This window comes from Pantherophis guttatus, chromosome 1 (assembly GCF_059756535.1).
Source record: "Pantherophis guttatus breed Tessera chromosome 1, ASM5975653v1, whole genome shotgun sequence".
Classification (NCBI taxonomy): domain Eukaryota; kingdom Metazoa; phylum Chordata; class Lepidosauria; order Squamata; family Colubridae; genus Pantherophis; species Pantherophis guttatus.
The window spans coordinates 170,159,158-170,183,295 of record NC_142063.1 but is presented as its reverse complement, the minus strand read 5'-3'; the positions used below and the strand labels follow the sequence as shown (position 1 = coordinate 170,183,295).

The 24,138-nt window shown below is 40.2% G+C and overlaps 1 protein-coding gene and 1 long non-coding RNA gene across 26 annotated transcripts in view; one reads left to right on the top strand and one right to left on the bottom strand.

Moving 5' to 3' along the window:
• ABI2 (abl interactor 2) overlaps positions 1-9,568 on the bottom strand; it is a 74,556-nt gene extending 64,988 nt beyond the window's left edge. For 12 of the 25 annotated variants that reach the window (XM_034431166.3, XM_034431233.3, XM_034431193.3 and 9 more), the window contains exon 1: positions 8,920-9,321. In XM_034431166.3, the coding sequence (XP_034287057.1) occupies positions 8,920-9,036 (117 nt within the window). In that variant the 5' untranslated portion in view covers positions 9,037-9,321. Of the gene's footprint in view, positions 1-8,919 lie in introns of all 25 variants that reach the window. The other 13 variants (XM_034431185.3, XM_087885209.1, XM_034431209.3 and 10 more) reach the window with 5 other exon arrangements.
• LOC117673757 (uncharacterized) overlaps positions 9,360-24,138 on the top strand; it is a 36,045-nt gene continuing 21,266 nt past the window's right edge. Inside the window, exons 1-2 of the long non-coding RNA XR_009621541.2 lie at positions 9,360-9,433; positions 23,449-23,557. This is a non-coding gene — a long non-coding RNA (uncharacterized LOC117673757). The remainder of the gene's footprint in view (positions 9,434-23,448; positions 23,558-24,138) is intronic.

Here is a 24,138-nt window from a genome sequence, read left to right as displayed (position 1 = left end):
ACTGTGGCCTCCCAAGCTCTGTTTTCACTGGCAGAGGGTTGCAGGAGGTTGTCATAGCCGAAAATTGAGCTTGTGAGGGCTGCAGGCAGCCCTCACGAGTTCCATTTTTGCTGGCAGGCAATTGCAGGAGGTCGTTGCAGCCAAAAACAGAGCTCGGGAGCCTGTTTTTGCTGGCAGAATGCTCAGGCCACCACAGGCACACCCGACACGAGTGACATCAAGCTGGCTACACCCACCCCGGCCCTCTGAGCTGAAGCATAATGCTGATGCAGCCCTCAATGAAAACGAGTTTGACACCCCTGTCTTAGATAAATCAAGAATGGAAATTTGATTTTAAAGAACAAACCTAGAGCTACTCTGTAAGAACCTGATTGCCCATAGCAGCATATGAAATAGTTGCCTTAAAGGGGGAAAAACAACAACAAATTCTTAAGTAACCATAAGTGAAGCCAATGAAAAGCACCAAAAGAAGTCAACTTGCACTTACCCCAACCAAGGCAGAACAGCAAGAGGCAGTCCTCCCAAACAGTTCAATGTAATGATTCTATATTAATGTCCTACATGGCATTAATAGCAGTGGGAGAACTTTTGCTACATTTTTGGGACTGGTATCATGACCACAGGGAAGATACCTTCTGAATTATCCTAAAATAATTAAAAGTGCATTTTAAATCATCCTTATTTTATCTCCAAGGGAAAAAGGCAACCTATTCTTCAGACAGACAGTACAAATATTCAAGCACTAATTTTATGTGCTACAATTCTGTGTGAGATAGAGTGATTATTATTTGTTTTGTTTAAAAATAGTAAATTTTCAGTTAGTTGCATATGAACTGATAATCTAAATTATAAACCTTCATAAGAAATGAAAGATTAATTCTATGTTATTAACCCGTGTTTTTCTGCCAAATATTGTCTATTTAAAGAACTTCTTGGACACATTCACATGGCATAAGCATAAATTGTAACATCCCTTATTGTACCAGCTAGCTGTTCCTATTACTTCATATGCTTCTCAACAGCCACCAATGGCTAATTCAATCCTTTATCGTGTCATATGCACTGCTGCTTTCACTATCTAAAAATCAAACCTAAAATATCCTACAGCTTCATTTATTTCCTTTATTTGGTAGCACATGGGAGTCATAAGAACATGGCATGATAAGCTTTAAACACGCCTGTGGCAGCCACAGGAGAAGCTTTCCAGAAAGCTGAGAGTAATCAGCAAATATAATCAGAAATTTCTCCAACTAACCTTAGCTTATGCTTGTATCTCCTTTCACAGAATAGAAGCTTAAGAAAAATAATTAATAGTTCAGAATTGATGAAGATAACTCCTTCAACTTGAATTGTGATGATTGCATAATATACATAAAAAAAACTTAGATTTAATTATGGCTTCAACAGTTTCCACCCTGGAAATTCAGAAATTCAACATCCTTAGGATTAAAATAAAAAAAAATTTCATAACATGCAAAGTAATTAGATCAATATTGAACATTTTAAAATCTTAATGTTTAAATATTTTCAAAAATGTTAAAAATAATAATTGACAATATTTTGTGAAATATGCAAGAATTTACATAAGCAATTTCAGAAACTAATTGTAGTACTATTAAATGAAGTAATTCTTGTCCATACATTTTTTTATATTTTTCTTAATTTTCTTAAATAATCTGGCTTTGCTACATTTCTTTATTTATCTATGACATATTTTTTGTAATATTTTATAAAAACACATGCATTTCAGAAAAGGTAATGAAGGATACATGGCTGTATAAATCACAACTTTTTCTGTTATAGACAGCCGAATGGAAAACAGAAGATTGAGTTTTTAGCTGCATTTGGTATTGAAACAGCAATACTTTTAAATCTTTTAAAAGGATGCAAAAATATCAAACATCAATCAGAAGCACTACTTGTTTACATCTTTGCACTTTTTTTTAAATGACCATTAATTGGTATGTTTCTAATCTTATGATAATGCAGAAAATTTTTTTATGAACATCAATTAGCAATTTTCACGTAAAACATTTTTTTAATTTGAGGACCATTCCTTATTTACATTTAATAGGTGTTAAATCAAAGGTTTGTCCACCAAATAGCTGGTTTAGCAGACATTAGATACAATGGAAAACTTTTCTGATCAAACTATATCCCGTTTGATGTCTATTTCCTGTTAAATTGACAGTTTAGCCATGAAAATTAGGGTTTATCCATTAAATCCAAGTTTTACTACAAATGAGGCCATTTATGTTAATTATATAATTACACAAATGATGTAAATTGATGCAAATGGGGTAAATTTAAAGATATTCTGATTTAATGAACACCTCACATTCCTCCAACCAATATATTAAATTGATGATGTACTCCAGGGGCGTCAAACTGGATTTCTTCGAGGGCCTGATCAGCATTGTAGTTCTCCTCTGCAGACTGGAGGGGGGGGAGATGGAACGGACACCTCCTGCGGCACCCTGCTGGCCAAAACGGGGTGCGGGGTCATGCGTGGGCCCCCTGCGCCTCATTTTTGCCCCCCACAGCCACTTACAGCACTCTGCCAGCCAAAAATGGACCACATGGAGCTTCCCGGGGTCCCTGCTTGGCCCGTTTTCAGCCTCTCTTGCCTCCAGCAGCATTCTGCCGGCCAAAAACAAGCCGCACGGAGGCCTTGGAAGGCCTCTGTATGGCCCGCTTTTGGCTGGCACAGGAGGCCAGGAAGGCCAAAAATGGGCCGTGGGGGACCCCCACACTCGGCCCATTTTGGCCAGCAGAGGCATCGCAGGCCGGTCCTTTGATATTTGTAGGCCAGCCCCATGGGCTGGATTTAAGCACCCTGCGAGCTGGATGCAGACCAGACGCCTTGAGTTTGACACCCCTGATGTAGTCCATAAAGATTTTTAGTATACCTGCAACCATGCAACAAAGATGCTTTGAATAAAAAAGCACAGAATAGCGCTCCATCTTTGAGAAAATATTGCACAAGAAAATTCAGATATAAATTGAAATATAACTTTCTTGTCTGTTTAGCAGGAGTCAAAACAAATTAAGGCAATAAGCCGGGTTCAGACTTTTTTAGTTTTGTTCGCTTGAAAAGAGAACTGTATTACATGATTGCTGTGAGCCACCCTGAGTCCTATGGAGATAGGGCGGCATACAAATCAAATTAAATAAATAAATAAAATAAAATAAATGATAAATGGAGTTAGGGGTGGGGGGCACCGTCTTACGGTGGTTCTCCTCCTTTCTTCCTGACCGGTCGCAGTCTGTGTTGACAGGGGGGCAGAGGTCGACCCCGAGGCCCCTTGTATGTGGGGTGCCACAAGGGTCGGTCCTCTCGCCCCTTCTGTTCAACATTTATGTGAAGCCGCTGGGTGAGATCATCCGTGGTTTCGGGGTGAAGTACCACCAGTACGCTGATGATACTTAGCTGTACATCTCCACCCCGGACCACCCCAACGATGCCCTTGAAGTGATGTCCCGGTGCCTGGAGGCCGTGCGGATCTGGATGGGGAGAAACAGACTCAGGCTCAACCCATCCAAGACCAAGTGGCTGTGGTTTCCGACATCCCGATATAGTCAGTTGGTGCCATCACTGACTATTGGGGGCGAGTCACTGGCCCCCACGGAGAGGGTTCGCAACTTGGGTGTCCTCCTGGACTCACGGCTGTCTTTAGAAGAGCACATGACGGCCGTGGCCAGGGGGACTTTTTATCAGGTTCGCCTGATTCGCCAGTTGCGTCCCTTTCTGGATCGGGACTCGTTAAATACGGTCACTCATGCTCTCATTACTTCCCGCTTGGACTACTGCAATGCTCTCTACATGGGGCTCCCCTTGAGGAGCACCCAGAGGCTCCAGCTGGTCCAGAATGCGGCCGCGCGGGTGGTTATGGGAGCGACGTGGCGCTCCCATGTGACCCCCCTCCTGCGCAAGCTGCACTGGCTCCCGGTGGTCTTCCGGGTGCGCTTCAAGGTTTTGGTTACCACCTTTAGAGCGCTCCATGGCATCGGACCGGGGTATCTACGAGACCGCCTTCTGCTACCAATAGCCTCTCACCGACCAGTACGCTCCCATAGAGAGGGGCTCCTCAGGGTGCCGTCGGCCAAACAGTGTCGACTGGCGGCCCCCAGGGGGAGAGCCTTCTCTGTGGGGGCGCCTACCATCTGGAACGAGCTCCCCCCAGAGATACGGAAGATCCCGGACCTGCGCACATTTCGCCGTGCTCTCAAAACTTTTCTATTTCAGCAAGCTGGCCTGGCCTAACTCCCATTTTTTAAATTTTTTAAATTTTTTAATTTGTGATTTTATAAATTGGGTGTTTTAATCTGTGTTTCGGCCGAAATATTTAATAATTTTAAGGGATTTTTTAATATTTGTATTATCTGTATTTTATCTTGGCTGTTCACCGCCCTGAGTCCTTCGGGAGTAGGGCGGTATAGAAATTTGATTGATAGATAGATAGATAGATAGATAGATAGATAGATAGATAGATAGATAGATAGATAGATAAATAAATAAAAGACAGTTCCCCTCCCCAGGTTAAGAACATCCAACTTTCGGACAACTTTTAGATTGCCCTAAAGCCTATTACAGTGATGGCTAACCTTTTTGCTGTCGCATGCCAAAAGTAGGGAGGTCGCATGCACATGTGCCCACACCCATAATTCAATGCGCCCCGTGCATGCGCACATGACCCGCCCCCACATTCCCCACGCTTTTGGCACGCAATGGCATGGTGAGCCCAGTAGTCCCGTTTTTCTTCCTCCCCAGGCTCCCCAGGCTTTCTAGGAGCCTGGGGAGAGGAAAATGGCCTCCCCCACCCCCGGATGCCCTCTGGAGGCCGGAAACAGCCCATTTCCCAACTTCCAAAAGGCCCAAAAATCAGCTGGCACACTGGAGCTGAGCTAGGGCAACGCTTGCATGCCCACAGATATGGCTCCATGTGCCACCTTTGGCACGTGTGCCATAGGTTCACCATCACGGGCCTATTATATTAAAAAAACTGAATACAAATACAAATGGTTTGAATAGCAATAGCAATAGCACTTAGACTTATATACCGCTGCACAGTGCTTTACAGCTCTCTCTAAGCAGTTTAAAGAGTCAGCATATTGCCCCCAACAATCTGGGTCCTCGTGTTACCAACCTCGGAAGGATGGAATAATAAATATGCATTGTTTTGTGACACTCATGCAAACATTGTATTGCTTCCGTAATTTGTTGGCTCAAATTACGTCCGTCATTTTAAGTAGGATCATGATATTAAATAAGTATTCTGACTTATCTGCAAATTTGATTTAAAGACAGACTTGGGAACAGATCTCATTTGTAACCCAGGGTCTGCTTATATTAACCATTTACAGCATAATTTTGATTAATATGTAATATATCCCTCATTCACCTAATAAAGCAAGAGTAAAATAATACCAGTAATACTATCCATGTTTTCACCCATGATGTTGTAATCTCATTCGACAACATGGCACTTTATTTACTTGTTTGTAATAAATAAACAGCCCAATTATCAAAGCTTTCTGGATTGTTCACAATAAAACACCACCCTAAAAAAATCAAATCAAGTAAAATTCAAAAGTCATTCATCAAATTAATAAGGAGCCAATTGCATATCAGAATTTTTCAATTTTTAATTTAGATAGAAATTTAAAGGCTTTGAAAGAAATAAAAATATGTTTTAAAGTTTTTCTTTGCACTCAGACTATATATCAATAACTGCCTTTACTTCTTCAGTTGTGAGATGAAAACAAGAGTATATTGGATTACAAGAAAATCTATAGGTTAAAGATGCAAGCTTGTACATTCAGCATGCTTGGGTAAAACTAGCTCTGATTGCACCAATGACATAGACAGCAAAATGTGCAAAACTGACTAGCACTGTCCTCAGCTGGAAATGCTGCACATGACAGGGATATAATTAAAGCTGGTAACCCAATTTATAATCTCTCTATACTATTAAAGCAATGAGTGGCAGCAGTTAGTATCTATGTATCCAACAGGTGACAACAATGGCATATGGAAATGGTAAAGAGCATAGGAAGGAGGGAGGGAATGAAGGAAGGAAGGAAATGAAGCAAAGAGATACAGGAAAGTTATAGTACTTCTAAGTGAACATGGCCTGATCTTATGGCATGTTTTGATGAATACATACAGTGACAAGCTCATTTTTTGGAAAATTGTGAATATTTTGAACGAACATGGGAAAAAATGTTATTCTAGGCATAACATATGAAAACATATTTGAGAGTGAATGGGAAAGATGATAATTTTGTTTAATAATATGTGCTTTTAAAAAGTCTGTTCCTCACTACAGAATTAATGAAGGATGCAAGGCAATGAGCAATTCCATATGCAGGACAGACCCTCCTTTTTTTTGTAGTGTCAAGAGTGTAACATGGGGGAATGATCATGGAAAAAAGAAGGAAGTGAATGAAAGAAACTAGACTGAAAATAGAAAAACTTCATAGAAAGTCAGCATGAACTCTGTATAGAAAAAATTACAAAATCTCCACCAAATAAATGAAGAGTGAATAAAAAGAAGAAGCTGCTTGAAACAGATTGAAAATGTACTACGAAGGTACAGACTGCATTTTTGCTTTTCAGCAGGAAATTTAGAAATAATCTAAAGAAATCTACTGAGCCCTTGTACAAATATTTGCCCAAAAACAATTGGAAGGATTTATTTTAACATTATAGCTGGCTAATATATAAAGTGCTATCCCAAACTGTTCCTCCTTGACCATTATCCCTTAAATTCTACATTTTTCATTGGAATACTTCAGATTTATAATATAACATACTGATAAAGATTCCCTTGGCATATATTATTTCAGCAAAATCTTTCAAAAATCCAATCATCCCCAGGTGAAACTAACAGAATTCATTAAAATCAAAACCAATAAACAATATGGTACCATTTTTGCAACCTCAATGCATGCAACAATTTAAAGCAATATAGCAAAAAACATTTTATTCATTTTATGTTACAGTATCACAAAGAAAAATCTTACATTCGCCTTGGACTATAAACTCATTGTATGTAAAGAATAACATGGAGAAGCCATACATGCCTCATGAGAGACTACAGTAAGTACAAAAGCTTTCTGATTATAGAATTCAATATCCAATAAGCAAGTCACACTGCACATTTTCTTAGTGCTTTTTAAAACTATCGGTTCTTCTTTTGATCTTCAAATATGTACATTCATATACAGGAAAATAGAAACTTATGAATACGTTTTGCTGCCAAAAACATTTTACTTATTTACACTGTACATAGAAAAAGAAAAGTTCTAAAACTTCAAAATTTTTATCAATGCCACATACATTTTAGTCTTCAAATCAGAAACATGTTATAAAATTGATATGATGAAAAGTAAAATATTACATAAGAGAATTACCCATCTTTTCTTTGCCTATTCCTTAAGACCCAGATGTGTTTAAGTGCTTGATAATTTAAACTTCACATTCAAGATTAGATAGCTAACTAAACCAATTTCATAAGTAATAAACCTATCTGATAATCAAAAAGGAACTGCAATTTCATAACTCGCCCATGAAGCAAATTCATTGCATTCATTTGTTCGACACATCATCTTTGTCAACAGAAAGCCATAATTAAATCTTAATTTACAACATCACCCCAACAAAATCTGACTTTGTTTTTATATCTTAGAATTTAATAATGATGTTTTAACTGGTCATACTAACTGCTCTGAAAAAATATTGGAAATACAAAATTCTAATCACCAAGCAGAAAGCTACTAAATTATATTACCATATGCTATATTAATAAGGCTGTACACTGAGTAATAGATACTAAGAACATCGCTCCCTGTTTATAAATGAGACAGAGAGGTTGCAATTAGACTATCACCTATCTATCTACCTATGTATCTATCTACCTATCCAGCCATCCAGCCATCTTATATACCTGCCCATTTCACTAAAAGCAACACTAAAATGCATATAAAGTTCTAAATTAAAAAGATTTCCTTATGTTTTCAATTTAAATATTGAAGCATCATGTCAGTCTCTAGCTTTGTTTATGAAGGAGAAAATCAGGGGGGTTTTTTCTTTGAAGAATCAGCAGAAATCAGAACAGTAATCAGATAGCCAAGCCACATATTCAGCTCATTACCACGTCTCAGTAGGAGCCTTGAAGCTCAGTGCATTTTGACATCACATTCAGAACTGGTGCCAAATCACAATTTTAGCAAATCAGGCAGTCTGATAACGATAGCTTTGAATTATGTTATTAATTGTAAGGAACACAACATTAACATTACAGGGCAGTAGTTATTAAATGGAGCACACCGTTCAGGGAGAGAAAAGGAATCCTTAATAAAGGTACATGTAGCATCTCTTAAGGAGTAGCATTACACGTGGAGTTAGGGGTTTATTCTTGTCGCCTGTGAAAAATTTCCTCACCTATTAGTCCAAAATCACCTTTTGCCCTTATTTCCAAGGTGTAGCAAGCAGAAATATAGCACACTCTTCCAGTTACAGAATGGGAAACATTTTATATCTAACGATCCCAGATAGCTATGAGCTCCAGGCGTTATTAGCCTGTGTACAGGACACATCTTTCTGAAAGGAAATCTCTGGATTAGGGGCACCTCTCAAATCTTAGACCCAACGGCTTTTTGTGTGGGCGTTCAACGAGCACCCACCTCCTTCTCCACTTCCCCCTCGTTCTCATGCCATTCCAAGCTCCTCCTAGGCCCCAAAGGCCAGTTGACATGCCTGGGATGGGGAGGAGAGGGAGTTCGACATTCCGTATGGCATGCATGCATGCAAGCTTGCATCTATGCATGCATACGAGCGCGCACTCCGAGCGTTCACCCCTTCTCTCTTTGTTGCAGCGAGGGGGGCGATTAGGAAAGACAGCGACCGCACCGTACCTGGATGTAGTTGGTTTCGCAGTATTCGGCCACCCGTTCGAGGTTGGTGTAGCTGTCGAAGAGGGCCCGGCGCCCTCCCGGGATCTCCTCCTCCAGCAGCATCTGCAGCTCCGCCATCTTCACATCCTCGCGCGCGCGCGCGTGCGCGCTCAGCCCCGCCCCTCTGGTCCCTCCTTTCCAACACCGCCCCCCACCCCAAAAAAACCCAGGCGTCCGGCCTTTTGTCCACAACGCCTGCAAGCAGTTAGGTCCGCGTCCTCCGCCGCTCGCTCAGCGCTCGCCGAACCCCGGCTGGCCGCGGGGTTCAAGTTCACCCACTCTCTCTCTCTCCCTCCCACCCATCGCCCGCTCCTCAGCTGAGGCGCGGCGCAAATCACAGACAGCAGCGGCGGCGGCCACTGCGCATGCGCCAAAGCTTTCCATGAAAATTCTTTTTCGCGCGCCCCCTTTCCTGGCGATTCCCTACTGCCCACCGCTTTCTGTTCCCACTTCCGGTGCCTGCATCCCGACGGGGGTGAGTGAAGGAGGGGGCTACCCAGAAAGTAGAAGGAGTGGTGCGTCCACTTGCCTTTCTGGCTTCCAGGAGGAGAAGGATGCGTGGGGAAAGGTTTGCGAGGGATTGTATTCAGACTGCGTCCGACGAGTCACTAGGATACCGGGAAAGTGACTGGAGAGGAGATGGGAGAAACAAGAATGTCTCCCACTCTCTGTCTATACATTTGCCTATTCAGATTTAAGGCTTTTTATTCTCAGCACAGTTCTGCATATTACCTGGACTCCCTTTTTGTCCTTCATCATTTCTTTACTGTATTACTGTATTATTACTTTTTTAACATTAACCATCTGAACATAAGAACCTTGAGGCATTTTAAGCAGAATGTTGTTTGATACAATCAGAAAATTATCATATTGATTGAGACCTAAATCTTTGTGACTGTATTACATATCAACTTTAGATCTGCTTTGTCAGAGTTTGTGACTCAATAGTTTCAGTCATCTGATGAAGAGGGTTGGATTCCACAATCATGAAACTTAAAAGTTTATTATTTCCAAAGTCCAGCATAGAACAATATAGTATAAAAAGTCAATACTAATCATATGATCAGGGTACAGTTAAAATGCCTTAATAAATAGTAATATACAGATGCTTATATCAAAGGCTTCAAAAGGCTACATCCTTGCAATGGGCCAATGTACTGTATCAGAAGTAACCTAATTTGAGGAATTGCTTGAATTATACTTACCAACTGCAATGTTGGGTGGATTCAACTGAAGACATTAAAACTTGTCAAATTGAACTGCAACATTTTTTCAAAAGCTAGATTATGAATCATAATATGAATCTGAAAACCATTTATTTTGTTCTTAAACAAGAAAAGTTTAACAAGAGAGATTTATTTTTGGAGGAGGTGCGGCTAGCTTTGTACCTTGATGTTTGTTCAGGTGCTCAGCCTCTTCTTTTTCCCCCACATCAACAACTTTATAGTTGAGTTGAGAGGGATTGACTGACCCAAAGTAATCCAGTGAGCTTCCATTGGTTGAGAGTGAACTAGAATCGATCTCCCTGGTGCCAGTCTCATACCTTCATAGTTTTCAAAACTGTCAATTTGGTTTCAGTTTTCGGAGACTATGAGAACATTTCTAGAGATAAACATAGAGGTGGACTGTTGTAAACTTCGTACAAAATTAAAACTAACCTACCTGTGGTACAAAATATAATCAGTGGTTTTGGAAATAGAACCACATTGTAAGCCACCCTGAAGATACTTAAGCAAACTGGGTACTAAAAACATATTGCATTATTTTGTGAAATTCAGTTAGATCAATGTCTGCCTTCTGTGGTATATACCAAGAATGAACAATCTGGCTGTCTAGAATTGAGAACATGCAATCCGGAGGAAACTGCAATCTATCCAATCTTCAATAGCCTACTGTGTAGGAGTGGAAGCAGAAAGAAAGAAAATGTTTAAAAATAGTAAAAAGAGAGAAGCATCCTACACCAGTGGTTTCACAAAGAATATTCCTGCTTATGTAGCTAAAGTTGCACCACTCACACTCAATCACATGATAAGAGAAAAAGCAGAACAACTTCTAAAATTTGCAAAAGTAGAAAAATATTTCATAAAAAGGATATAGAAAGCCCAGTACACATATAACCAGTGGTCATAGAATGATAACTCTTGAGCAAAGGGGTGGGGGGGTAAGAAATATTCATAAAGTGCTTCTGCTTTCTGGCATTCAACTCTGGCAGCACTTTACTGTGGACTGAGTTGCAGTAGTGGTGCCACATATATTGGAGGAAAAAGTGAAGGCTTCATCTTGTACAGCTACCAGCAAATGAACCTCATCCAAGAACATATTTAGTAGAAGAGGGCATCTTGAATTGACCGCACATACTTTTCTTTGGTGTGATGGTGGTTTGCATTGTCATTCATATTAAGGGAACTAAAGCAGACAGCATGCCACCAGACAACCAAGTTCAGCAGTGGATATGGACATTGATGCCCCAGAGGGGTATATGGTATTTGCAGACCTCATCAGTTTGGCCAGGAAGTCAGACACAGATCAGATTTGGTAGTAGAAGGATTTATCAGCTGGCAGCGTATCCTAAGAAGCCAAAACAGAACCCTGATTCTAGGATGAAATCATTAATCCAAGGAATTAATGTTGAGATTATAATATAAGAATTCTAGCAAGCCCTCCACCTTCAAATGATACTCCTGTACCTAAGCAACTGAGGGAACAAACAATTGTCCTGCTTTTTCAATGTAAAGGTAGACCTTGAATTATAGCAGTTTATTTAGTGTCCATTCAAAGTTACAACGGCACTGAAAAAAGTGACTTTATCCATTTTTCACACTTATGACCATTTTCAGGATCCCTATGGTCATGTGATTTACATTCGGATGCTTGACAACTGGTTCATATTTATGATAGTTGCAGTGTTCCGGGGTCATGTGATCCCCTTTTGCAACTTTCTAACAAGCAAAGTCAATGAGGAAGCCAGATTCACTTAACAACCAAGTTACTAACTTAATAACTGCAGTGACTTATTTAACAAATGTGGCAAGAAAAGTTGTAAAATGGGGCAAAACTCAACAAATTTCTCACTTGGCAACATAAATTTTGGGCTCAGTTGTGGTTGTAAGTCAAGGACTACCTGTAGTAAATTAGAAGTAAATTGCCTCTTTTGTGAAGGAGGCACAGTTTGTACTTCACTGTTTTGATAACTTGGATGTATCAGTATGAAGAGTTACTGTCACATCAGGATTTTTGTGGAGTTTCCCTTCTTATAAAACAGCTGTTGCCAGAAGTGAAAATGACTCTTTCTCTTATGGCCTTCCAAAAACTTAAGACCTTTGGATTTTAGAGGACAGTTGTAAGAAAAGCATCATATCATAAGGATTGGACTAACATATTGCATGTGCTTATTTATTGCTTTGTTTATTTATTTGTATCCCAGGTTTATTATTTTTTACAAATAGCTCAAGGCAGCAAACATATCCAACATGTGTCAGCCTCCGCTTCTATATTGCTTCCTTGCTACGGCTGCCATTGTTACAGAGGGAGGAGGAGCTGTCTGGGTAGTTGGGAGGGGGGAAGCGAGTTGGTGGAGATGTCTCGTAACAGGGAGTGAATTGGAGAAAGTTTTCTCTGCAGCTGGAAGGTGTGCTGATAACCAGTCAAGATCAACCGTCCTGGCATACCAGAGGGATGGTGCCATCTGAAGCTGCACCCCACATGACATCTTGGGGGGATGTGGATTGATTAATCCTGATTTGACCCTTGGGGGGAGGGTTTTGGGGATGCTTTCTATATGTGATTTTTGCCCCTATTGTCTCAGACCTTGCTTTTCTTTGGTTGCATTCAATTCATACTCAGTAAAAGTACCTTTCTCTATGAAAATGGAGTCGGGGGTTTTCTTTCTTGAGTTGTGAAAGGAGGCATACCTGAAATCATGCTTTTTTCCTATTTTCCCCACAACAACCCTGTGAGGTGGGTTGAGCAGTAAGAGGGTGACTGGCCCAAAGTCACCCAACTGGCTTTCACAGCGAAAGTGAAACTTGAAGTCATAGTCTCCTGTTTTCTAGCCTGGTACCTTACCCTGTGGTGGTATCAACCAGTTCTATCCGGTTCAGATGAACCAGTAGTAGTGGCTGCGGGAGGCTCCGCCCACCCGGACGTCATCACGTCCCATTTTTGACGCTCTGCGCATGTGTGGAAGGTGTGCTCTCACATTTGCCAACTGGTAATGAAGGTAAGTGAATACCACCCCTGGCCTTAACCATAGACTAAACTGGCCCTATTATTGCTTGTGTATATTGCGGTGTCTTGTTTATTAAATATAGTAAACTGTAGAGTCAGATCTGAAATGGGACAAAAATTAATTCATCTATGTGCATGCATCTATTACATATGTTGGTAGTCAGACACAGAAGCTGTGTATACAATTAATTTATAAGATAGTTATTTTACAGTCAGATAAATGGCATCTATGGAGAATGTCCAATCTTCATAAACTTTACAAAGAAAAATAGAACTCTTAAAAAGTTAATTTCTGATTGCAGGTTAAACTTCCTGGACTTACCATATTTTCCGGCGTATAAGACGACTTTTTAACACATGAAAATCTCAAAAGTTGGGGGTCGTCTTATACGCCGGGTGTTGTTCTCCTGTAACCAGGCAGACCAGCCCGAAAGGCTCTCACGAGCCTTAAATGGCTCTGGCGATCCAAGCTCTGACGATCCCAGTTGAGTTGCCTGCTAATCAGGCAACTCAGCTGGGATCGCCAGAGCCATGTAAAAGGAAAAAAGTTTTCCCCCTCCAGCTTGCTTACCTTAGCTGCTAGTCGCAACGCTTGCCTTGCTTCGCTTGCCTGAATCCATTCCATCAGCAAGCAACTCCCTGCGCAGGGAGTTGTGGACTTCAACTCCCAGAATTCCTCAGCCAGCAAAACAAAGCTGGCTGAGGAATTCTGGAAGTTGAAGTCTACAAGTCTTAAAGTTGCCAAGGTTGGAGACCCCTGTTCTATTGGGTAAGTTTTTTTCCCCTTTGGGATCTTTAAAAAAAATAGTTAATTGGGGTTTTTTTTAGTTGTTCTTTTTTAAACCTAGCCATTTAAAGTTTAGGAAGTTTTAAATTTAGCTTTCATATAAAAATAAAAATAAAATAAAATAATATTTGTGCAGCTTTCTGAGATTTAGTGTGTTTCTGTAGTGTTTCACTCTAACTACACAAACACACAAAATCTCACAAAGCTGTATGTGGAATTTTGTGTGTGTAAAGTGTGAAACTTGGGTTTTTGGACTTTTTGTGGCTGTGTGAGGTTCCTGCTTGCTGCAGGGGCCATTTTGGGTCTAGCACAGCTGCTTTTACATTGTGGGTGAGACAGTTGATGTTTTTTAATTTTTATTTGGTGTGCGTTGGAAGAGGGGTAGTCTTATATGGCGAGTATAGCCCAAACCCTATATTTTAACAGGAAAAGTCGGGGGTCGTCTTATACGCCCAGTCGTCTTATACGCCGGAAAATACGGTATTCAAAACACCAACATTATGTATGCACACTCAAGTATTTAGAAAATGTTTTCTAAATTCTACAATAAATGCTTTTCTATATTAAAAAAAATAAATTAGCTTTATTTGCTTATGCAATATGAATGGACACATACAGTGCAGCAGAAAAATGTTCCTCGCTCTTCAAATCCAATATGAGTTTATTTTTTAAAAAGCTATTAAATATCTAAGAATGCATATTTTTGAAAGAGATAAAAAGTTAACTGATTAAAAGAATATGAGACGCTTCCATTTAGTTTTTTAAAAAACTGTTTCAATATAACCTAGCCCAGTGATAGCTAACCTTTTTGCCATCGTGTGCCAGGAGCAGGGGGGGTGGTTGCATGCACACATGCCCACACCCATAACTCTATGTGCCCCGCACATGCACGTGTGACCCCACCCCCCCACCCCACCCCGCTTCTGGCACCCTGTGGGCCCGGTAGGCCCATTTTTCTCTCTCCCCAGGCCTTTCTAGAAGCTTGGGGAAGGCGAAAACAGCCTTCCCCACCCCCATTCCCCCGGAGGCCAGAAACGGCCCGTTTGCCAACTTCCAGTGGGACCAGAAGGCCCATTTTTTGCTCTCCCCAGCCTCCAGAGCCTTTCTAGGAGCTTGGGGAGAGCGAAAATGGCCTTCCTCACCCTCCCGGAGACCCTCCGGAGGCCGGAAACAGCCTGTTTGCCGACTTCCAGTGGACCCAGAAGGCCCAAAACTCAACTGGCCAGCATGTGCCACTAGTTACCATGAAAGTGAAGTTCACTGTATTTCATATGCCTAAGAACCAAAATATTTATGATAATTAAAAAATAGACAAAATTGCATAGTGCTCAGCACTATCTTTTCAGCTATAAAATATGGCATCAGACCCCAGTATTGTGAACATTTCAGGAAATTAAGAATACATTCAATTCCCAGATCAGCAGAGTCCAGCAACAGAGGTAGGATATGGATCAGCAACAGAAGAAAATAGATTTCAGACCATACTCAGTGATGGATGGAGATAGGAGTATGAAACAATGAGAAATCATAACTTTCTAGAGGTTTGTTGGTTCAACTCAGCAGATCAACCAGTCACAAAAGCAAAACCTGGAACATTTTAGTTATTCTATATTTTAGATGAAACAAAATTCAGTAGGGCAAGGCTGTTGCTTGTCATTCCCACCTTCTGCATCTCCCAGCTGGCCTTCCCACATTTTCCAGGACCTTCTGTTCTTTTTAACCTCTCTGCTGCCACTGCTAATAGCCTGACACAGCATATCCTATCAGGCTGTCCACTGATGTGCATTTCAATTCACGCACTGACCATCTAAAACTGGTTGTTCTGTGGATTGCAGGAATATAAACTTGGAATACTGTTCACATTCCTATATTTCAAGACAATCGTGAGAACAGACTCAAATGAGACACACATATAGTAATGATCCTACTAGTCTTGAATCTGTCAAAAGTATTGGGAAGTGGTCAGAGTATTTAAATAGCTTGCAAATGAATTACAGCCCTACCAGTAAAATAATACTTATCCACATTCAAATATGTATTAGTTTTAAAGATAGCAGATTTTCCCCAGCATAACTTAGATATTTAAGAGTTCTATTTGCTAACATTCAGAAAAGGATTATCTTCCAATATTATTTTCTTAACCTGAAATATTAATTTCCCACAAGAACCTGGTGACAATTCTAGCTGTCTTTCTCACATGTTGCACAGTCCCATCAGTGACAGAAAGTTGTTTCGAAAGTCTTCCTCACCATTCTGCAGAAAACTGGACACTTGTGAAGGTTAAACCAGTTTTCTATGTGGAGGAAGCCAGTATCTGAAAGCATCCAAATGGACTTTTTCCCTGTGTGGGAACTTGATCCTTTAGCATGCATAGAAATTTTGTACAGGAGGCATTTCAACTCAGCTGTGCAACCCTGGAATATTGAAAAGAAATTGGAAACACAATATCTAATCAGTCTTCTCTGGCTAGGCAACCAAGGGGGTTAAAAATCATCAGTCATTGTGCAGCCTTTCGAAATACAGCAGCTCTATGAATAACATAAATCCCCATGCACTCCACGCAGCTCGGCAGAAACATAAACTGTTTTATTGCCTTGCTCTTGTCTATAGTACATACTCTATGCATGTGAATATTCTGTAGCAAAGCTGAGTGTTAATAAGGAGGTTGTGAAGACATTCTTCCATATATAGATTTCTATTGAAAGCAGTGGTTATATCGTAACAGCCTTAGTTTTTCAACCAGCTGTTTTTTCCAAGAGCTGCAGCCATAGTTATAGGTTGCAATGTAAAGCCACTGAATGTGCTTTCTCAAGTGATGGCTCTCTTGAACAAAAAAATGAGGAAGCAGGGTCAGACACACGGGTGGTTCCACTTACCTTTACTACCGGTTCGCGGCGGGAACAAGCGCGCTTCTGCGCATGCGCAGATCACCCATGATGAGGTTGTGGCGGGTAGGCGGAACCTCCCACCGGTTTTATTACCGGTTCTATAGAACCGGACCAAACCGGGAGCAACCCACCACTGGTCAGACAAGATGTATATAACTCTGTACAACCTGTTCAGCACTATGGAACACCTCGCCCCCAAAGCTCAGCAGGCCTCTTAGCTGTCCATAAGACCTGATCTTTTCCCCAAGCATTGGGAGATTAGGTGATGGCACATTAGCACAGACTGGCACCAGGTTTTTATTTACTTCTGATGTTTTACGCTTTAACTGGTTGAGTTTTATATTTTGTAAAATGATTTTATGTATCTTTTAATTTTTGAGACGGAGCCGGAGTTGGTTGAAAGATGGTGGCTATGTTTTAAATAAATAAAAATAAAATCTGTAGCATGTAACATTTTATTAATCAGATGTGCACAGGCAAAAGACATGTTGAATAAAACATTGCCAAGATCAAAGGAGTTAAATGTATTTACTTGCATTTTCCAGACATTTATTACTTGTCAATTAAATTTAAAACCTGTTTTTCCTGGGTTTCCTGGATCTTAGTCCAACACATTAATCATTCAATCATACTGTATCTCGTTTTTTCAGTGATTTAACTGAAAGATATTTCTCGGTTATTTTCTTAGATTTCTTTAATGAACCTTTTTTTACTTTTTGGTGACAATTGCAAGCCAGTTTCAAGATGTTGAAAAAGTAACCATGGAGATAGTACAAAATAGAAGAACGGCTGTTTTGATTTTTGGCAGCAGCCAAATATCCCTGAATTATCTAAAAAAAATAAAGAGATATTCACTCATATTTCCCACCAGGGACAATTTTGAATCTATTTCAGACCCAAGGGAACAAATTGAAAAAAAAAAAGTGGGAAAGCCTAGAAAAGTCTATTTGTTTCTGCTTTGTGCTTTGTTATTCAAAAACAATTAAATAATTCAAATATTATTAAGAAATTTACATGTAAAAATAAGTTATTTTCCAAGATGTTACATACAAGTGTAACCTTGAGAATTAGAATAAAAGATTATTCATATAGAGTAAATACTGTATTTCAAACCATAAATGCTTTCACTATCACTTAAAAGGTACTGTGTGGCACATAATTTTTGTCTTTTTCTTCTTAGCAAATTTAACAAATTTTATCTGAAAAAAATGACACAATAAGTAATGGGAAAAGATAGGAGGTTGAGAAAATGATGGCCAAACCAGAATTTACATTCTGTGGAATAATTGCAGAGTAATAGTTTCATTTGGGAGCCCCCAGCCAACATGGTCGATATCAAGGGATCCTTGAAGACACAATTCAACAACTCCTGGGGAACCTTATACAATCTTTGGGCCATCAGTTTTCAGGGACCTTGGGAGGGACAAATACTTCATATTCTTCTCATTAAATAAGAATTCAAAATATATTTTGACTGTAATATACAGAGATCCTTATGACTTCATCTATACCAGTGGTGGGTTGCTACCGGTTCACCCTGGATTGGGCAAACTGGTAGCGGCAGCGGTGGGACACTCCACCCACCTGCCCAGACGTCTCTGCGCATAAGCGTGCTCACAAGCAAACCAGTAGCAACGGGATTTAAATTCCACTACTGATCTATACAATATTCTCAATATTTTTTTTCTCCTTGAAAAGCTTCCCTTATCTCATAGATAGAAATGGTGAAGAACCTGGTGCCAATCTGTGCTAATGTGCCATCATCTAATCTCCCAATGCTTGGGGAAAAAGCCACGTCTTTAAAGCGTAACAGGAGGCTTAAAGGATAGAACTTTATGGATAAGGTGTTCCATAGGACAGGGACTGTACAGGTGGTACAGAGTTATATGCAGTTATATTTGAGACCGCCTTCTACCGTATAGCTCCCAGCGACCGTTAAGATCCTACAGAGTTGGTCTCCTCCGGGTCCCGTCAGCTAAACAATGCCGGCTGGCGGGCCTGCAGGGGAGGGCATTCTCTGTGGCTGCCCCAGCTCTCTGGAACCAGTTACCTTCTGAGGTCCGGACCATCCCCACCCTATTGTCCTTTCAAAAAGCAGTGAAGACCTGGCTTTTCTGGCAGGCCTGGGCCGTTGATCTCGCTTTGCGTTCTGACGAGATCCAGCCATGAATGGTGTGAATGGGTTTTAATGTTTTTAATGTTTTTAATTTTTAAGTGTTTTTATAGTGACTTTTTGAGTGTATTGTGAGCCACCCTGGGTCTTCAGAGAGGGGCGGCATATAAATTGAATAAATAAATAAATAAATAAAATGCAGCTTGTTTGACTTTTTTTTTTTTTTTTTTTTGTTCAAGAGAGCCATCGCTTTCTCCCTCTGCACACTAAGTGGCTTTACATTGGAACCTATAACTATGGCTGCAGCTCTTGGGAAAAGAACAGCTGGATGAAAAACTAGGCTGTTATGATACAACCACTGCTTTCAATAGAAATCTCTATATGAAGAATGTCTTGACAGCCCTCCTGGTGCTTGTCTGCTGTACTTCCTCTTGTCTTCACCCTTATCTTTAAATATTAGTGGCTTTACTAAAGTTTTCAATAGCAGATATAAGGCAAAATCCATTGTGCAAAATGTACATAGCAATGGATCTACACATCGTAGTAGCTCTCGTGGGGCCAGTCAAATGCATATGAGGAAATAAGACCCCCCCTTTTTTTTTTACCAATTACAGATTACTTTGTATGTCGTCATCCCCAACCCCCAAAAAAGTAATCCAGAGCAATATGGGGGTGGGGGCATTAGGTTGTTCATTGTAACACCCAATATGAACTTATTGGGGTAACAGAAAGGGAGAGGGGACTCATACAGTTTTCCAAAAACCAAGATCATTCTGGATGGATGGATTATATGTGGATTTCTGTGAATTTTTTTCTACTACTGGAATTCAATTTGGGGAAGAAAGATATTTCCAAACGCTCATTTCAGGATTTGTGTTGATCTTGTTTCAGATTTATGAAATTTAATATTGTAGAAACTACTACACAAGGTCTTCCTTTCTGCACCTCCACCCCCATCCCCCACCCCCAAAAAACCCCTATCTAGGAGATTTTATCTTCAGGAATGCTTTTCACCAGGAATAAACTTTAGACCAGTGATGGCTAACCTTTTTGCCATCGCGTGCCAAAAGTGGGTGAAGCGTGGTGGGGTCACACGCACCTGTGCCCACATCCATAATTCTATGTGCCCCCCCTCCGTGCCTCCACCCCTTTTGGCACGTGATGGCACGGTGGGCCCAGTAGTCCTGTTATTTGCTCTCCCCAGGCTCCAGAGCCTTTCTAGGAGCCTGGGGATGGCAAAAACAGCCTTCCCCCCGCACCAGAGGCCCTCCGGAGGCCAGAAACAGTGTGTTTCCTGACTTCTGGTGGGCCCAGAAGGCCCGAAAATCAGCTGGCTGGCGCACACATGTGTGCCGGAGCTGAGCTCGGGTGCCCAGCAATATGGCTCCGTGTGCCACCTGTGGCACCCATGCCATAGGTTCGCCACCACAGCTTTAGACAATCTGTGAAATTTAGGTAAGAATACAGAAAAAATTACCTCTTATCATATTCATGATTTAAACCCGTTTGTTATCAAGCACTTTTCCAACCTTTTCCTGTAAAGCTTATTATATACCACTCTCAGGGGAATGTGAGAGTGAAGAGTGAGAACTAATTTGGTTCAGTGATTAAGGCGCCAGGCTTGAAACCTAGGCAATGGTGAGTTCTAGTCCTGCCATGAAAGCCACCTTGGGCTAGTCGCTGTTTCTCAGCCAAACTCGCTTCATATGGTTGTTGTGGTGGGGAAGATAGGAGAGGAGTATTACATATGTTTGCCACCTTGAGTTATTTATAAAGATAATAAAGGCAAGATTAAAATGTAAAAATGAACCAAGACACCTATCCAGTGGACTGTTGCAGTTTTTTGTCATTTCTATTGCAGTAATTTGTTGCTAGAATTTCTCAGAACCTTTACCTTTGTAGAAATGAAAATCAATTCCAAGGTACCAATGTGCTTCAAATTGCTCCCTTGGCATTGTCCGGGCTCCTTCATCCCCTCCAAAATGTGTACATTTAAGAAATTACTTTTCACTTTGCATCTGAAAAGTTAGTATTTTAAATTTCCAGCTGCCAACCTTCAGCTTCACTTTTATTTCCAAGAATGCACTTGAGCCCCAAAGGTGCTTCATCAATTTTTGTGGAAAGTAAAAAAGAAAGCATGGTTAACTGAAGCACAGAACATAGTTTGCAAATGTATCCAGCTTCTCAGAAAAAAAGACAAAGTGGGAATCCCTGGGTGAAGAGATTAAAATTTAGATCTCCATGGCAGCCATTATGCAAAGGGCAAGCTCTCTCAAGGTAGGTTTTTTTTCAGCATACTAATACATTTGCAAATTTCAAGAAAAGACCACCAGTCTGAAAGATTCTGCAGTTATATATAATCATTTTCTGTCCACTTATAGCATTTGCAAAATTTGAATAAAATGACTATTGCTTAAAAGATAATTAAAACATACACAGAAAAAGATTTCTATATACTTCCTTCCCTCAAACACATAGGAAAGATAGTGCTGGCAGGAAGGATGGATTTTCCTGCATCCAGTAATGTGTTGAATACAGTTTCTGCACTGCAGAGCTACCAATAAAGCAAGTCTGAAAGGGAAGGAGGAAATAGATAAATCTCTTGTCAGTTTTATTTTAAGCTTCACTGCTAGAATCGTTTTATTGGTGGCAGGAATGAGCAGAACATTTGTGATGCTTTTCATCCTCTCTTGTGAACTGAGACACATAGGGTTGTCCCTACAATTATTTGTAAGCCTCTAACAAAAGACTACAACATATTTATTTAAATATGAAAAATTCTACTTGTCATTGTCAATGGTTTCTCATAACCAACTTCCCTAACTATGCATTGGGGTGACGATGATGAAATACAGTGTTCAAATTCAGAAGGCTGTAATTGAATCCCATTTAATTTCACTATTTCCATTAAATTAGTTTCCAAATGTGAAATTAGATGCTGTGCTAAAGTGGATAAAATTTTACCCTGCTAGTCTTTATAATCATAATAAACATTTTTGAAGAACATCTAATATTAAAATGGTTTTTGCATAACAGAGGTACATGTTCAGGAAAATAAACATGTCATCTAAAAATAATCTTAGAAATGTATATACAAGCAGCCGATGAGGGCATTATTCATATATATGTGTGTGAATGCGCATGTAAGCATGGGCCTGTACAAATTAGTAGTGGTTGCAAAACCTGTTGCTACTGGTTTGCTCATGCGCTCACGCGCGCTCGCACATGATGCTTCTGTGCATGCACAGAAGTGTCTGGGGTGGGTGGGCAGAGCCTCCTGCCGCTACCAGTTCGCCAATCCGGGTAGAACCAGTAGCAACCCACACCGCTGCACATGCAGATGTTTTCTGTTTTCTGTTTTTTCTTTATTATATGATATTGGCTCAATTTTTAATTTTGGCAGAGTTTGCAAGCTGAATGGATTCCTGACATGGCCACTTTAGGTATAGGTTAATCACTGGTTAATACTGGGAATAGGTTAAACAGACAGAGAACAAGAACATGTAAACAAACAACAAAATATATATTGAAGATTTTTATTTATTTCTTTTAATATGTGGGGTCAACCTACTCTCCAAAGTACATGAAGGCAGGTCAAGAAGCAATGGATGGAAACTAATCAAGGAGAGAACCAGCCTAGAACTAAGGACAGATTTCCTGACAGTTAGAACAATTAACCAGTGGAACAATTTGCCTCCAGAAGTTGTGAATTTTCCAACACTGGAAGTTTTTAAGGAGAGATTGGACAAGCATTTGTCTGAAATGGTATAGGGTTTTTCTGTCTGAGCAGGGGGTTGGACTAGAAGACCCCCAAAGTCCGAAGTCTGTTAATTCGGTTGTATTGGATATGGGGCAAAATTTCTAATAAATCAATTTGTTCCAAAAAGTTGAGGTTCATTTCTTAATTAATTTCTTAAATCACTTTGTGATTTAATAGAAAGGCACCAAAGACCTGACATGGGGAATTATTGGGAATATCTTTTGCAGTTTCAGTTTGGGTCATGAGTAGGAATAATTCTTCCCTCGTTGCCACCAACCTCCTAAGCTAAAACAAAGAATTATGGTTATTATGATTTAGCTGCATGAGACTTTTACGAAGAAATTCTGCTCTTTAGATTTCACTTCAAATTGTGCTGACTTCTTAGTCCTTGTTCGGTGATTGGATAAATAAGTTATATGTTTCAGGTACATAAATTACAATAGATATTCAAAGCACTAGATATCAGAGAGGATTCATATACAGTATGAATATATTGGATAGAAAAAGTATCACATTAAAACCATTGAAAGCCCAGGTACCAAGTTCACACTGATTTACAGTAAGTGAAACTTACACTTCCAAGAAATTGAGTATCCTCATTCTGTCTTCACTGGGACCATTTTGCAAGTTTTGGCCAATGTTCTTTGTGGTTGCCAATTCCAATTGTTTTTGTGGTTATTGGGAGCGATCAATATGTTCTGTCATCTCTCTCTAGGTCAAGAATCTGCTTTATGATTGATTGATGGAAGAAAGCAATAGTTGCCACTTGAAGATAAAGAGGGGACCACACTACAACAATAAAGACCTGGAAGATCATGGGACAGGTAGACCTAATTGAGATAAATTAATGAAAGGTTTTTAGTGCCCAGAAACTGTAAGGGATAGACACTTATTGATCATTAGTACTGGCATCAACAGATGTATCAGGGTTCCTGCTGTGGATTTTAATGTTATAGAGGAATCAAATTCTGTAAGGATTAAATGTGGCTTGGAGGACAGATTTATCCAGACAGAAGATCCGGCTCCTTGCAATAGAACCTCTTCTCAACAGCTGACTTTTTTTTAAAAAAAAAATAGCTTGTTTCTAACAAATATCTCTTTGGCAGCAATAAGTTCATGAATATTTCTAATTAGACCTCTTGCACTAGTCTGAATAAAAATGTGTTTTATGTACACCGATCATAGCAATGACTAGTCAGATACCTTTTCACTTGACAAAGCAGAACCAGCAGATCTTTCTCAGTCAAAAAGCATAAGGATAATTGCCATTTTCCACTCATTCTCTTCTGATGTAGACATTAGAAGCATGAAACTCTTGGGATGAATCATCAGAGAGCAGAGCTCCCTCCTCCACACGCATGTGGTAGGTTTCCTATTTCCAGAGGACAGCTCAGCTTTGCATCAG